Genomic DNA, 15532 nt, shown 5'->3' with positions numbered 1-15532 from the left:
TTCTGGGGCTTCAGGGGTCCACCAGAAGATCACACGAGACACCGACCACCAGCCCCGAGGGGCTGGTTCCATTGGCAGACTTTGCAGAGGCTTGGCGGAGCCTGACAATCATTTCTCCGTGGGTCCTGCACACTGCCATAGATGGGTATTGACTACAGTTCAAAACCTGCCCCCCAAAATTCAACGGGGTGGTTTGGCCTGTGGTCCGCCCGGAGCAAGGTGGAGTGTTTTCGGTGGACCCTGTTACCTGCCCAGTGGTTCAGGTGCTTGAGTTCCTCCAGGACCGGTTCTCTGCTGGTCTTTCCCCTTCCACCCTCAAGGTGTACGTGGCAGCTGTTTCATCTTTCCACGCCCCTCTGAGGGAGGGGTCTTTGGGGAAACTTCCCTTGGTTGTACGTTTCCTCCGTGGTGCCTGGAGGATGAGACCTGCGACTCGGTCCAAGGTTCCCACTTGGGATCTGGCGGTGGTTCTTGGGGCGTTGGCCCCCTTCGAACTGAGGCTAGCTGAGGCTAAGCACTTGACCCTCAAGATGGCCTTTCTCCTTGCTATCACCTCTCTGAGGAGGATGGGGGATCTCCAAGCGCTTTCGGTTTCCCCGCAAAGCCTGGAGTTTGCCCCGGGGAATATTAGGGCTATCCTGCACCCTCGTCCAGGATACATCCCTAAAGTGCCTTCTTGTGTTGCAGGGTCCACAGTGCTGCAGGCATTTCATCCTCCACCTCATGTGACGGCAGAGGACGGGAGACTTCATCTGCTCTGCCCTGTCAGAGCACTGAGTATTTACACTCTGAAGTCCTCCCGTTGGAGGAAGGCTGACCAGCTGCTAGTTTGTTTTGGGTCCCCCAGGGCTGGGCTCCCTGCACTCAAACATACTATTAGCAACTGGATTGTTCAGACTATTTCCCTGGCCTATCTGGTGCGCGGTTTGCCTTCACCTGTGGCTGTGAGGGCTCATTCTACCAGAGGCATGGCGGCCTCTCGAGCCCTCCTTTCCGGTGCCTCTTTGCAGGATGTTTGTGTAGCGGCTGGCTGGGCCACTCCGCACACATTTATTCGGTTTTACAGTCTTGACCTTCCTTCGGCACGGTTTAATGGGTATCTCGTTCCCATAGTGTCGTAACCAACGCAGTTCGAGTTCCCTCGAAGGGGAACGTCTCAGGTTACGTATGTAACTTTGGTTCACCGAGAAGGGGTACGAGACACTGTGTCGGCCCGCCGCACCTCTCTCCCCGCCTGAAGTGCCTGCTTCATAGTTTAAGCTAATGATGAGTGTGTACAGGTGTGCTTTATACTCTGGTTATTCCGTCACACCTTACCGTTCTAGCAACAAACCAATAGGATTGGAGTGATTTCATTCACGTTCAGACCTGCTACGCCTAGAGGCGTTCCCATAGTGTCGTAACCGAAGCAGTGTCTCGTTCCCCTTCTCGGGGAACCAGGGTTACATACGTAACTCGAGACGTTCTTTTAATTTAAGACTGAAGACTTTTCTTTTTACCATTGCTTTTAATTAAATATTTACACGGTGAGAAATGAGTAGGTAATTGAGTGAAAAGATAATGAGAGTGAGATTGAACACAGTAAAGGAAGTGGTCTTAAATCTTGCAGGAACCTCTGGCCACCTGTAAACGCGCAGGTGGGTCCAGAGTATAACTGGATCAAAGTGGCATAATTCAACCCATCCTCTTTTACTGCCTCACCTGTTATTTCAACATACTCACTGTGCAACAAAGCCTCCAAAATAATTGTGCTCCCCACCCCCACCCTCTCTGACCTCAATGGAAAAGCCACTTTACAAAAAAGCACACAACAGCACACAACATCATTCATCATCTCAGCCCATTCTTTACTCTGCTCCCATCAGGACGAATATCCAGATCCATGGCCTGGAAACTGGCTCGCTATAGAAGGAGTTCCCCTACGAGGGAACTCGAACTGCTTCGGTGACGACACTATGGGAACACCTCTGGGTGTGGCAGGGCTGAAATCATGAATGAAACTACTCCAATCCTATTGGCGTTGCTAGAACGGTAGCGTGTGACGGTGTAACTGGAGGCGTATATATGCACGCCGGCACACCGGACACATTAGATTTTTTCTATTCAGCAGGCACTCTGGCATGTTTGAGACTACTCAGAAGAAAGTTACCACAAGAAGTTCTAGTTACCTGGAAGGAGAAGCAGAGGAGATGGCTGGTGAGCAGTTCAGGCAGTGTGTCTTTTCATGCCCGCGCTACATCATGGCTGGGGACACTCATGCCCTGTGTGTTTCCTGTCTGGGGATGCCGCATGCCCAGGCAGCTCTCGAGGGGGCTGCTTGTGGCCATTGCGAGGCCCTGCCCCTGAGGGTGCTGAGGTCCTGTGCGGCTCTCTTTTCCGAAGACGGCCAGATGTGCTCTCCCCGTGGCTCCCGCCCGGCGGTCACTGAGGCGGCGCGGCAGCTCCGGTCATGGGGCTCCCAGCGCGACATCTCTGAGGGCATCGGGACTGCCGAGGCTTTTTCCCGTTCCTCGTCTGCTGGCTCCGACTCCCCTCTTCCCGCTTTTTGGCTTCTCCCGCTCGAGGTGTGAGCCCGGAGAGGCTGCAGCTGTCCGGCTCTGAGGAGCTGGATGTGCTCAGCATTACGGAGGAGGAAGACTTACGGGAACCGGAGCAACGTCACCAGTCAGCGCCAAGCTATGACGAGCTCTTGGAGGTGGTGACACGAGCAGTGGGCAAGCTCCAGCTTGATTGGCCGCAGGCCGTGCCAGACACACAGGCTGCCAGTAAGCTGGATGAGCGCTTCCTGCAGTGCCGCGCGCCGCCTCTGCGCCGCTTCTGCGCCGCTTCTGCGCCGCTTCTGCGCCGCTTCTGCGCCGCCTCTGCGCCGGTCTCTGCCCTTTTTCCCGGATTTGCATGACGAGTTGTGCAAATCTTGGGGCAAGCCCTTCTCAGCACACCTGACAACTCCCCCGCTCCGGGTTTACAGTGACGTCGCGGGGGTTAAGGGTTCTGGTTTTGGGACGATGCCCCGGGTTGAGGATGCTTTGGACAACTATCTCTTGCCCGGTCTTGCATCGTCCCTTAAAGAGCTGGCGCTGCCTACCAAGCCATGTCGCGTGACATCTGCTCTGGTGGGCAAGGCGTACATGGCGGCGGGCTGGTAACACGATGGCGGTTTTGCAGGCATACCAGGCCAACCTGCTGAAAGACATGGACTAGGGAGGAGGACCCTCTGAGGAGGACATCACTGAGCTCTGCAGAGCCACGGACTTGTCTCTCCGAGTCACGAAAGAGACGGCCCGTGCCATTGGCCGCTCCACGTCGGCGCTGGTGGCCACGGAGCGGCACCTGTGGCTCAACCTATCGTACATCCAGGAGAGGGAGAATACCTTCCTGCTCGATGCACCGGTCGCGACCTCTGGCCTGTTTGGCAAGGCAGTGGACGCCGTCGTCAGCAGGTTTCAGCATGCTACGACGCAAGGGGAGGCGTTCCAGCAGTATCTCCCGCACCGGAGAGCCAGAGGTAGAGTGTCCCCCTCAGAACACCCGGGACTCGAGGCGGCGCTCTCGCCTACAGCCCCCCGAGACAACGGATCTGAAGACTGTTCTTCAGTCTCGCCGGCGGTCGGGGGAAGAAGTTCTGAGAAGCCTCGCCCCAACCGAGAGAAGGCGACCGAGGTCCCCTCCCTCGTGGCAGCTAAAGCAGCAGGCGCTGTTATCCCGCCGTGTCAATATTCGGGACGCGCTAGCCTCTAGCGAGCACGCGCCGTTCTGCCCACCCCGAGGGGGCCGCAGTCCGGAGGCGCTCTGGCTGGTTATCGGCAGGTTTTCCAGGCACTTTCGGTTTCTCCTCAATGCCTGGAGTTTGCCCCGGGGAGGGTCAGAGCCATCCTGCACCCCTGTTCGGGCTATGTCCCTAAGGTTCCGTCCAGGTTGGCAGGGTCTACGGTGCTGCAGGCGTTTCATCCCCCACCTCATGTGACGGCGGAGGACGGGAGACTTTATCTGCTCTGCCCGGTCAGAGCATTGAGTATGGGACCCGTGCCCTCTCCTCTTAGTCGTGCCTAAGATTACTGCATGCTGGGGGGGCAGGCGGAGGCTTTGGCGTGGAATAGTGGGTATTCTCGTTCCCATAGTGTCGTCACCGACGCAGTTTGAGTCCCCTTGAAGGGGAACGTCTTGCGTTACATATGTAACCCTTGTTCCCCGAGAAGGGGAACGAGACACTGCGTCGGTCCGCCACACCTCACCCGGCCTGGAGCGCCTTGCTTCATAGCAAAGAGCTAATGTGTCCAGTGTGCCGGCGTGCTTATATACGCCTCCAGTTACGCCGTCACATGCTACCGTTCTAGCAATGCCAATAGGATTGGAGTAGTTTCATTCATGATTTCAGCCCTGCACGCCCAGAGGTGTTCCCGTTTTATAAAGTCGCAGAAAGTAATTTACAGCAGCAGGTGCACTGCATGTTGAGAAGGCTAAACCAACGTTGTAGCTAACAAATGACATCTGCACTAGTGTGTTCACTGTTGCTTTACTTGGTGCTTGTTAGTAAAATAATTCACCATTTCTGCTTCTTGTAACATAATAGATAACAACCCTCTGTGTGTTTCTCTGCAAAATGCTAAAATGGGTCACCAAATATACATGGGTGGCCGTTAATATACCTGGGTGGCCGTTAACATACCTGGGGGTATCTCACCCATGCAAAGTCTGTGTGTTGGAAACATCGCATTATCCATTGCAAAATACTATAGTTGTATGGCTTGCCCCATTACTTCACAAGCTAACGCAATCCATATTACTATCCTGTGTACCACTGGTATTATGTCAAAGTGTTCATTTTAGCCTGCAAGAAAGGATGTAACAACAGCAAACATGCAACAGTGGAACATTTTCATTCAACGACCATAATAAAAAATATTACTGTAACGTTGCAGTGGGAGTTTACCTGAGTTTCCATCATTTTGTGTGATGCTGTCTCCGGTGTGTCGGACTCGGTTTTTGGCTACCTCATTAGTTCGAGCATGCGCACTTGCTTGGGAAGGTAGCGGTTGCAATCTGAAACCTCACCGGTAGAGGCAGCGGAAAACTACACATGGCCCCTTTAAATCTAAAGTCTCAAGTATTTCTTCTTTTTAACTAACGAAGTCTTAGTTAAGACTTAAAGAGGTCATGTGTAGTTTTCAGTGGCCTCTAGCGGAGATGTTTCAGATTGTTACCACTACCTTCTTAGTTAGTTAGTTAATAAGACATAAAACTACGTGAAAAACATCTCAGACTGCAAAGAGCTAAGTTGGTTAGATATTAGTTATCGATCAGATGTGTTGGAAAGGCAGGCAGTGACACTTAGTGGACTGCAATGGGAGTTGCAGTCTGCTTTCTCAGTCAGTCGCTGCAAGAAGTGGATCCAGAAATTGACAGTTTTTAGTGTTAATTAAATGATTCATATTGTCGCTGTCGATTAGAAAACCTTGCATCTTCATCTTCGTTTTTTTGAGGGTCATGTCAACAGATAAGATGATCAATTACATGAAGTGCCTCTATTAATTTAGAATATATTTTAGATCTTGTAAAAAAGAAAATACTGTGCTCCTGTATTCATGTAATCTGCTGCTGCATCAGACTGTGCAGTTATTTAGAGCACGTCCTCAGGTGTCACTTATTCTCTAAACTAGTAACACTGGGTTTTATGACAGCTGTACAAACACAACTCAAACCTTAATAAGACCACATTATCTTACACTGCAGGCTGTCTCAGATGTGATGGGGTATTGGAGCTTGTCAGCTCGAGTCACGTCTGAGAACAGCTGATGGTGTTTTTAATCACATTTGAAACACCATCAGCAGCTTTGATATCAATCAATAAATAATGACTTAATCAGAAAAAAAAACGTTATTTAATCAGAAAAAAAGACTTTTGTCTCATTTATAAACTGCTCTTCAGTAATTTGGGCCAGTATGCAACACTTCTTATAGAAACAATGATCAGACAATAAAAAGTTTAGAATTTCGCACCCAGACATTTAAGGAACGTGTAAATGCTTCTTATTTCTGATGACATTGTTTTCTGATGATTTAACAGTTTTGAAGGCATGTAATGCAGTTATTAGAATAGACAACATTAGATCAAATCAATCAGAGCAGAAAAATTGGTATTTTGTAGTAGTAAGAAGCCACGTGACAGATTGAAGAAAAACATTTACAGAAAAATACGCATTGACCAGAATCTGAAAAAAACATCAGCAACAAATATACATTTATTACATCAAATGTAGAAAATCTAATTTTTGTTCTACTCAGTGTGATTGACAGGAGAGATGATCAGAGAGGCAGAGTTTTTACCACCATCATTAAGACCAGGATTAAAGTATGGGTAGAGTTTCTCAGTGAAGCAGCAGCCAGTAAAGGAGTAGATAAGAGCTGCAGCATCAACATCATAAAAGGAGACCAGACCCTCCTCATAATCCACAAACACCCCCACCTTCTCAGGCTGAGACTTCAGAGAGAGACGGACTGGAAGCTTTGTACTCATTTTTATTCAACACTAACCTCCAGTAACCATCCTGAGGAATCCGTGTGATGTTTCCCTTCCGATTCTCTGGCCACTCCTAAACCCCACTCAGTCTTCCCTTTAACCTGAACCTCGTAGTAAAATCTTCCTGAAGAGAAACTCTGCTTTGCTAAGACATGAACACAAATATCAAATCTCTCTGGATTGTCTGGGAGATTCTTCTTTACATCAGCATGTTTAACTTGTTTTCCATCATCAGACAGGATGAGTTTGGGATGTGCTGTATCAGGATCGAGGGACTTTTTTTGAAGATACCTGAAGTGTCTTAAACTCTGACCAAAGAGTAACTGTGTCCTTTGTGGCAACTCATTCTGTCGGTTACATGTGATGTGAAAAGGTGGAAAAGTGAAGTTTAACATTGAACGGATGTTGGGATTGTTGTACCTTAAAGAGAGACTATAAAGGGAGTGTTGTAGCCAACTGAGCCATAGATACAGGATGTTCTTGCATGTGTTGGATCGACCTCTGTTGGCTTGTTGTTTGACTGTTAGAGCATGCTATAGACTCCATCACAAGAAAACCACAAGGTGCCCTTAACAAGTCTACTAAATTCACCATTTCCCAAAAGAACATCACTAAACAGGTCGAACCCGAAAGGCAACAAAACCTCACATGCAGAGCAGGAAGAGTTGGAGCAGTACTGGAAAAACACGACTGATTCTAACTAAAAGAAAGGTTAAGCTGACTTAACAACAAAAGGAGAGTCTCTGACAAACAAGTACAGCTGATAATATTTATGGTGTTTCAACAACATTAACACATTTCTATGACATCATATCTGTTATCTGGTAAAACAGATGTAAAACAGTCAGATTCCGGTTTGAACTGAACTTTGAGCAAATCCTGAGTCAGTGCATTTTGGCTTTGTAGGGCCGTGTACTCACCAGGGTTTGGCAGAGATTCTGCTGTTTTGTTGAGAAAAGTTGAATGTTTCTTTAGAGACAAACAGAGAGACTTGTCTCGACCGCAGCTCTGCTGACACTCAGACTAACCTTGACTTGAGGAAATGTGACGTTGCAGCTCTCCTCTGTCACTGTTGCTCCTCCCTACGTCTCTTTTTTAGATTTCCCCTTTGGAAACTTTATCTTCTTTTTTTTAAATAAAACTGGTTTATATTCCTTTGAATCTGATTAATTTTGGTAACAGCACCAAAACTCAGGTATATTATTGGAACTATTATCAAAAATGTTCAAACAATGGTCCTCAGCAGCAAATGGTGGCTTAATGGCAGTGAACATAACGCCACGGTGAAGCGCAGCAGGATGAAATCCCAGAAGGTGCAGCGGCGGCTGGAGTCGTGCCACTCCTGCCACCCAAAGGTCAGTGCTGAGTTCTCCAACTGTCGGCAGATATTCAGACAACAATATGAAATGATGAACACATGATGAATTGAACCGTTAATGACTTTGGACTCAGCGGACGACTGTTAAGAAAAGTTAAAACAACAGTGACAGCAGCCAGTTGCAGCAGCTGATCACACTCATCCTCCTGAAGGTTTATGCGTCACTAAATGAACGCATTCCTCCAACCAGCTGCTTCTTTGTAGAAATGTGTTCACTAAATATTTACAGGCAGTAACCAGCGATGGAAGAAGTATTCATCTCATATACTGAAGTAAAAGTAGCAGTACCACAGTATAAAAAAACCTCCATTACAAGTCGTGCGTTCAAAATGTCCCTTAAGTAAAAGTACACAAAATGTCTTAAAGTATCAAAAGTAAAGTACTGATGCAGAGAGGCTAGTGTCAGTGTTTTTCTATTATAGTACTGATCATTATTATTGATATATTAATACGTTAGCGGTACTTTAATGTTGTCATTGGTCGAGGTGGAACTAGTTTTAACTACTTCATTCACAGAAAGAATCACCAGCATCTATTGATAAAAGAGACGCTTTAATAAAACACAGACTGCAGTTTGTACATGACGACAGGTGTGTTTGTATTAAAGTGTCAAATGTGCTGCTAAGGACACGACGACCTCAGGTGACCTTTACACGTCTGTCAGCTCTTTTAGTTGTGTGGAGGGAAAAAGAGAAATTGGTAACTATTTTTTCTAAAAGGTCAAATAAAAGTAAACTTATTTCTCTAGTCAGATTATTTACTTTCAGTAAACCAACAGCAGTGTTTGAAAATGTGCTCTGTTGCACCTGTAACCACACCCAACAGTGATGTCACAGGGTCCTGGAGTACACCTGTACATCACTGCAACAAGGTGAGAAGTTAAACCACTGAAGGTCGGCAAAAACAAGATATTCAGGTTAACTTACTCTAAACTTCTTCTTTGTTGGATATTTGTTGTACTTTCCAGCTGAGTTGTAGAGATCCAGGAAATGCGACTCCAGTAAAACAGCATCCAACAAATTCTGACTAGCGAGCCTCCTACAGCTTCATTAACAAACTTACATTTTACATGAATCATTTCAAACGATCGTCCCAGAGTCTGAAAGGAAACACATAAATCAGCCTCCTGGATTAGAGACCGTAGCGCACTGCACAGGGATCTAGTTTTTTGTCTGAGTCATGTTTCCCAAATCCCAAAATAATTTTCCCAAATTTCCCAAATCATTAAACTTGCAGCTCGTGCGATTTGAAAACTGTAATCTTTAAAACTGTGATTTTGATATAAAGAATATTTATTGTTCATCCCTCTGAATGTTTCCTGACTTTACAAGATGTTATTAAATATTAAACCTGACAAACCTCTGAAGCAGCGTTCAAAGACTCACGTGACACTAAAGTCTGAAGCTCGTCAGATTCAGCAGCTGGTCAGTCGGACCGTCCTGCTGTTAACAGACTGCAGGAACACAGATTTCCAGCAGATGCGTGTTCACACTCTGCACACAGTCAGTGACGTCGCAACCTGCTGGACAATGCGGCGACACTAACGTGGCATTAAAAAGACAAAGTTTCCCTACGGACACTGTTATTGATAAGTCAAATATTCCAGCAGCCTGTTACAGAAACCTTGAGATGGAAGCGGTGTCTGAGTTATTCATACTGTGCACATGTGTGATTTTATTATTGATGTCTCTGCAGGTCCTCAAGTCTAAAATGACTTCAATTAAAGGCCTTAAATCAGATAAAATTCCATGAAAATCTTTTCTTGGTGTTAAACTGGAAAGAAATCTTTTATTTTTCTTCTTTTGACAAAGGTTTTAAATTCTAAACATCTTTAAAAAGACTTTTAAATATAAGTTTGTACTTTTTTATCCGCTGATTTCTGTCTTACAATCAAGCGAGTCTTACATTCATTATAATTTTATGTTTAACATTTAATTTTTAATGTTGCCTTTAAATGCTTCAATTTGATCTGGAACCAGTCAAATGAGCGTGTACCTTTTATTTTATTCTTTTTTACCGTTTTAAATAACCTACATTCTGCAACGTAGGTGGAGGTTTGCAATCTGTATTTTAACCCCAAAGACCAAGTTTCAGGGACTAAAGACACAATAACCGAATTTCACATAGCAGGACACGTATTTTATGTTTAGGAGACTTTTCAGAGAGGAACACTGTGCACTGTAACAGCACCTCTCTTATGTGTTTCTAATAGTTTTTGGCAGATAAAGATAGTACTTGTTAATTTGAGTTTAATTGGTTTTATCCTTCAGGGGAGCCGTTATTTAAAAATAATTAAAACAGAGACAAGCCTTTCACTCTGCTGCAGAGACGGATCAGAAAACTGTTCGAATCAGCAGAAATCCTTCAGAGAAAAATGAAATATTAATTCCCATTAGTCAGTGGATGTAGCAGCTTCCTGTTTAGTCATTATCACACAAAATGTACACAATCATCTACACATCTTTTTACAGCATCTAGGTGTTTGTATAAAAGAAATCCAAACTCCGTAGAGCTCAAACTGACAGTCGCTCTGGTGTTGTAGGCATGAACACTAAACCCGGCGAAACATTTGGCTGCAGAAAACTTCTTCAGACAGTCACTTCGTCAGTCAGGGAGCATAAATAAATAAAAATAAAAATCAGCCTGTTGTAAATGTGCACCATGTACACTCGCTTAAGGAATATTAAAAACAGTCTGTTTATCTCCTGTTTAAGGCGATTTGGAGCCTTCCTGTCCGAACGGTGAAAAAACAAACTGATCGCAGCCTCAGTGGAATCAAAGTAAATTCTACATTTGAGTGCAGATGGTGCAGAGCCTGGCGGCAGAAACATTCTCTCAAAGTGGTGATTAATAAACTTAAATTACTTAATTAAACCAATTTAAGAGCAGGAATTATCATTTCATTTTCCCTCTTCTTTCTCTTTTGTACATCTTTTTTTAGAACAGACAAAACCCAAATGTCTCGGTCCAAAATTAAAATCAAATCTGAGAGTGTTGAGGGGACAAACTGGATGAAACTGAGACCTTGCTGCTGGTCATCTATATTATAAAAATCCCCCCTCACACCTCCCAGGCTCTGTGAAACTGCGAGTCAGCGTTAAGTTGTTTTTTTGCAGCTGGATATAAAGCTTGTTTCTCTTCAGAGTTTTCGGACTCTACATGGCCTGCTGTTTGTCCTGAGCCGGGCTCGTGTCCTCGGCCTCCTCTCCTCTCTCCTGGTTCCAGTCTCGGAGGCCCTGAGGCAGACTCGTGTCCTCCTCGAAGCTCCCCGTCCCCTCCACAAAGTCCTCGTACGTCGACTTCTCGTCGAACGGCCGTGGGCCCAGCAGCTCCAACATGTCCGCCTTGTCCAGGACCTCCTTCTCCAGGAGACGCTTCCCCACCTGAAGAAGAAGTCAGGGATGAATACTTTACTGCTACTTCATCAGCAAAAGGGAGAGAAGTCTTACTTCTCAGGGAGAAAGTCTTTTTATTACATGAATCTCTTAAGTTAAAAAGACAACGGTCATTGCTAAAAACTAAATCCTTTAAAAATCAGCTGATATTACTGAATGTACATTTACATTTAGCTGACGCTTTTATCCAAAGCGACTTACAACTGCTATACATGTCAGAGGTCGCACGCCTCTGGAGCAACCAGGGGTTAAGTGTCTTGCTCAGGGACACAATGGTGGACGTCTCACAGTGGGAATCGAACCCGGGTCTCCCACACCAAAGGCAAGCATCTTATCTATGCTGCAACTAAATATCAAAAGAACAATCCTTCTCAAACCTCCGAAGCAACAAAATAGTCAGCACACTCAAATGTAAGTACTTCAAATTGTTAAAACTGATTAGAAGACGTTTATGAAACAAGTTTTGACTTGTGTGTTTCTCCACCTTCCACAACATTTCACAAATCGTCCCATCGTCTCCTTCTTCTCTGGAACTTTTCTTCTCCTTTGAGTAACAAGATGGTAAAAAACTGAACCAAACTTACGCAGAGGTCCAGGTAACACCCATGACGTATCTCACCATCTCCACCAGCTCCTTCTTGTCCTCAATGAGCTGCATGGTTCTCTGGTACGCTCGCTCCACCAGCTCTCGGACCTCCTCGTCAATCAGCTCGGCCGTGGCCTCGCTGTACGGCTTCTCCATGACCATCTCACCCTGCCGGGGCAGGTCGAACGACACCTGCCCCACCTTGTCGCTCATCCCAAACTGCACCACCTGGAGGGGGGTGCAGGAAGGAGGCACCGGTGTCACAGCAGGAAAAACACTCTACTGCTAAATCCAGGATCAAAGCAGGTGTGTGTGTGTTGTGTACCTGAGCGTAGGCGGACTGTGTGACCTTCTTCAGGTCGTCCTGAGCTCCGGTGGTGATCTTGCCGAAGAAGACCTGCTCGGCCACGCGGCCTCCCAGCATCATGCACATCCTGTCGAACAGCTGCTCCCTGGTGTACAGGTACTGCTCTCTGGGCAGGTACTGGGCGTAACCCAGACCCTTACCCCGCGGGATGATCGACACCTGGACACACAGCAGAGACATGTCACCACTCTGCTCTGCAGTGGGTACATTAGATCACTTTATCTGGGGAGGTGATTAATAGAACTGCATCTTGGTCAAAAGAGCAACAACAAAAGCAACCAAGCTGATAAAAAAAAACACCTTTCAATCAATTCACAACTTTCCTGTTCAGTTTTACTTCTGATTAAATTGCACATTTTCAGAATTGGCTGTTCCTCTCACTTTCTTTAAGTTTCCCCAGGAGAAATCTGCTACGTCCTCACTCTAGATCCTAGAACAGAAAACTCTCTCTGTTTTTGAAAAAAAGAAATTAAAGACCTTTCTTTTTCATCTTACATTCCAGGTAGTCCACCTTTGTCAGCGTCTTTGAAATTTCCTGTTGCGTCCATTGTTTTTAACATTTTATTAAATGTTTTATTTATTGTTGTCCATTTTCATTTTCAATCCTAAAGTTGTAAAGTTATTGCATGTACAGTGCTATAAAAACACAACCTTTCTTGGGTTTTTTTAAAGCATTTTCAATTATTTGTAATTTATTTTTTTATCACTTATTAATTTTCTATTTATACTTTTATTAATTAATTTTAATAATTGTATTTTGAGTGTTTTTATGAACATCTTTCTTTATTGGGATAATATTTAATACGGACTAATTTAAGTTTTATTCTGACTCACATCAAGTTTAAAAATTTTTCAGAGATCTACCAAACACAGTATAAACGTGTGTATCAGCAGTAACAGAAAAAAAAAAAAAAAAGTACCTTCAGCAGCGGGTCTGCGTGCTGCAGGAACCAGCCCACGATGGCGTGACCGGCCTCGTGATACGCTACGGTCTTTTTCTCTGTGGGCTGCAGGACCTGAGTCTTCTTCTCCAGACCTGAAAACAAACACACAGACAGACAGTATCAGTTATGTTATTATTCTACATCATGAAAGGTTTTAAAATAGGGAACATAATCATGACGCAGAGTGAGAACAACAAAAACAGGGAATGAATAAAAACACCGACCTCCGATGACCCGGTCGATGGCCTGTTCGAAGTGTTTGCCGTTGACGGACGGGTTCAGGTGTCTGGCTGCGATCAGAGCTGCCTCGTTGCAGACGTTAGCGATGTCGGCTCCTGATTCATTCACAGCGGAAAATACAGCCGTCAAACATCTGAAAATTCTGACACTGAACACATTAGTTATACTTATTAATATCAACATAGTTTTTCTGCAAGCAGCTCTAAAATGCTGGTTTGAGCCATAAGAAAAAAAACTTTTGATTTTTAAGGGTTTCCAACCATTTCTAAAAAGGTATTTATTTTACTTTTCTCTGGTGTTGCGTGGAGCAAGAAACTTTAAATTCCCCTACGTGTCTCTAACAGTCTTAACGAAAGCACTACATTGTGATGTAGCTGTCACATACCTGTGAATCCCGGGGTGGCGGCGGCCATCTTCCTGGCGAGAATGTCTTTGTCCATGCTGGGGTCAATTTTGATTGGTCGCAGGTGGACCTTAAAGATGGACGCCCTGCCCTTGATGTCTGGGGGACCTGAGTGGAGACGAGAGAATGAGTTACGTGATGTGGGAGGAAGCAGGCTGATAGAGAGGATCCATAAATCTTTGGATCTTTGTTGAATCGTTGTTCTACAACTCTGCGTCTGCTGAGATTAAACAACTGTTGATATACAGACTAAACCAAGCCTGTGCACATGCAGAATAACAGAATACGAATATAGTTAAAATTGTGTTATATATAATGTATCTATGAAGCGGATAGCTTTGCGTGCTCAGTTGAGATCTTGTCAGTCTGGAAGAGGAAAAGCTGATTTATTCAATGTGTCGTCTCTGTGGTGCAGAACACACGTTAAATTTTGTTTTCTACGGTCTTTTACTGGGAACGTTGCATTACTTTGTTTAGTAAAACAGAACCCATTCTTCACTCTGCTCCCATCAGGGCCTGGAAACAGGCTCGCTATAGCAGGAGTTTTACCCCCCTCTGCCATAGCACTACTCAACAAACCTACTCAGTAAGTAAGAAAGTATCTTTGATTTGTGTATAAATGTGCCGTTTGATATGTTGTTAGGCGAGTTCATCTGGTTTATATGTGACGCTATGTATGGAGAAATGGTGGAAACAAATTTCCTGAAAAAGACAATAAAGAATCTAAACTAATTTAATACAAAAAAAATTCTCTGATTCATTGTTTTATTCTCAGTAACGCCGCTCACTCGCTTTATTCACTCTCTGCATGGGGCCAACTTTGAATCGTACGTTTACAAACTGCAACCAACCAATTCTCTAACACAAGTCTAACTCATTTAATCCAATGACCTACTTTATTCAAATTGAGGATTTTTAGGGTGATGACGAGTGAAAACCTCACGAGACGCTTCAAATGTAAAAAAAAAAAAAACAACAAAAAAAAAGACATTCGGTACAGCCCTAATGAATCTTTATCAGGATACATTTTATTCGTGCAGAGGTTATTTTCTTTCTCGACTGATGTAGAGCTGAAACAACAAAATTATTTGGCTATTTTGATAACCTTAAGGTCATTTTTCACAGTAAAAGTACAAAACATCTGATGCTTCCAGCCTCTCAGTTAGAAGGATTGCTGCTTTTCTTTGCTCTACAGTAGACAGAATATCACATGTCAGCGGGGGCTCCAGGAAATAGCAACCGATATATATATATATACACACACACACACACACACACACACACTGTATATGCTAGAAACTGATTGAGAAAATAATCAGTAGATAAATACATAATTAATAGAAGTCTTAGCTCTTTAGTAGAAGTGTTGGATTGGCCAAAGCACCAATCACTGCTCAGTGTTGAACTCTACCTATGTAGATCTGCCTGTCAAAGCGACCCGGTCTCATCAGGGCAGGATCCAGGATGTCGGGTCTGTTGGTTCCAGCCAGGACCACCACATTAGTAGCCGTGTTAAAACCTGCAAAACAAACAAAAGACGGGCGGTTAAGACCTAAAACCTCACAAACCTGAAGAATCACACATTTAGTTCATGTCCAGCCTACCGTCCATCTCCACCAGCAGCTGGTTCAGAGTGTTCTCCTGTTCACTCTGACCTCCAAAGTTCCCTCCTCCCCTCTTCCTCCCCACCGCATCGATCTCA

The 15532-nt window shown here is 44.9% G+C and overlaps 1 protein-coding gene and 1 pseudogene across 1 annotated transcript; both read right to left on the bottom strand.

Moving 5' to 3' along the window:
- Positions 1-10158, bottom strand: part of LOC123966240 — a 19520-nt pseudogene extending 9362 nt beyond the window's left edge.
- Positions 10159-10299: 141 nt separating this feature from the next.
- LOC123966239 (AFG3-like protein 1) lies at positions 10300-15528 on the bottom strand (the record flags this gene model as incomplete). Its single annotated transcript, XM_046042437.1, has 8 exons — positions 10300-11278; positions 11910-12104; positions 12202-12402; positions 13164-13279; positions 13412-13522; positions 13813-13938; positions 15242-15349; positions 15435-15528. Coding segments are annotated over 8 exons (1179 nt in total), but the record flags the coding sequence as incomplete, so codon positions are not given.
- Between the last annotated feature and the right edge of the window lie 4 nt (positions 15529-15532).

The sequence above is a fragment of the Micropterus dolomieu genome, unplaced genomic scaffold (assembly GCF_021292245.1).
Source record: "Micropterus dolomieu isolate WLL.071019.BEF.003 ecotype Adirondacks unplaced genomic scaffold, ASM2129224v1 contig_12964, whole genome shotgun sequence".
In the NCBI taxonomy this organism is placed as follows: domain Eukaryota; kingdom Metazoa; phylum Chordata; class Actinopteri; order Centrarchiformes; family Centrarchidae; genus Micropterus; species Micropterus dolomieu.
This window is presented reverse-complemented; position numbering and strand designations above follow the sequence as displayed.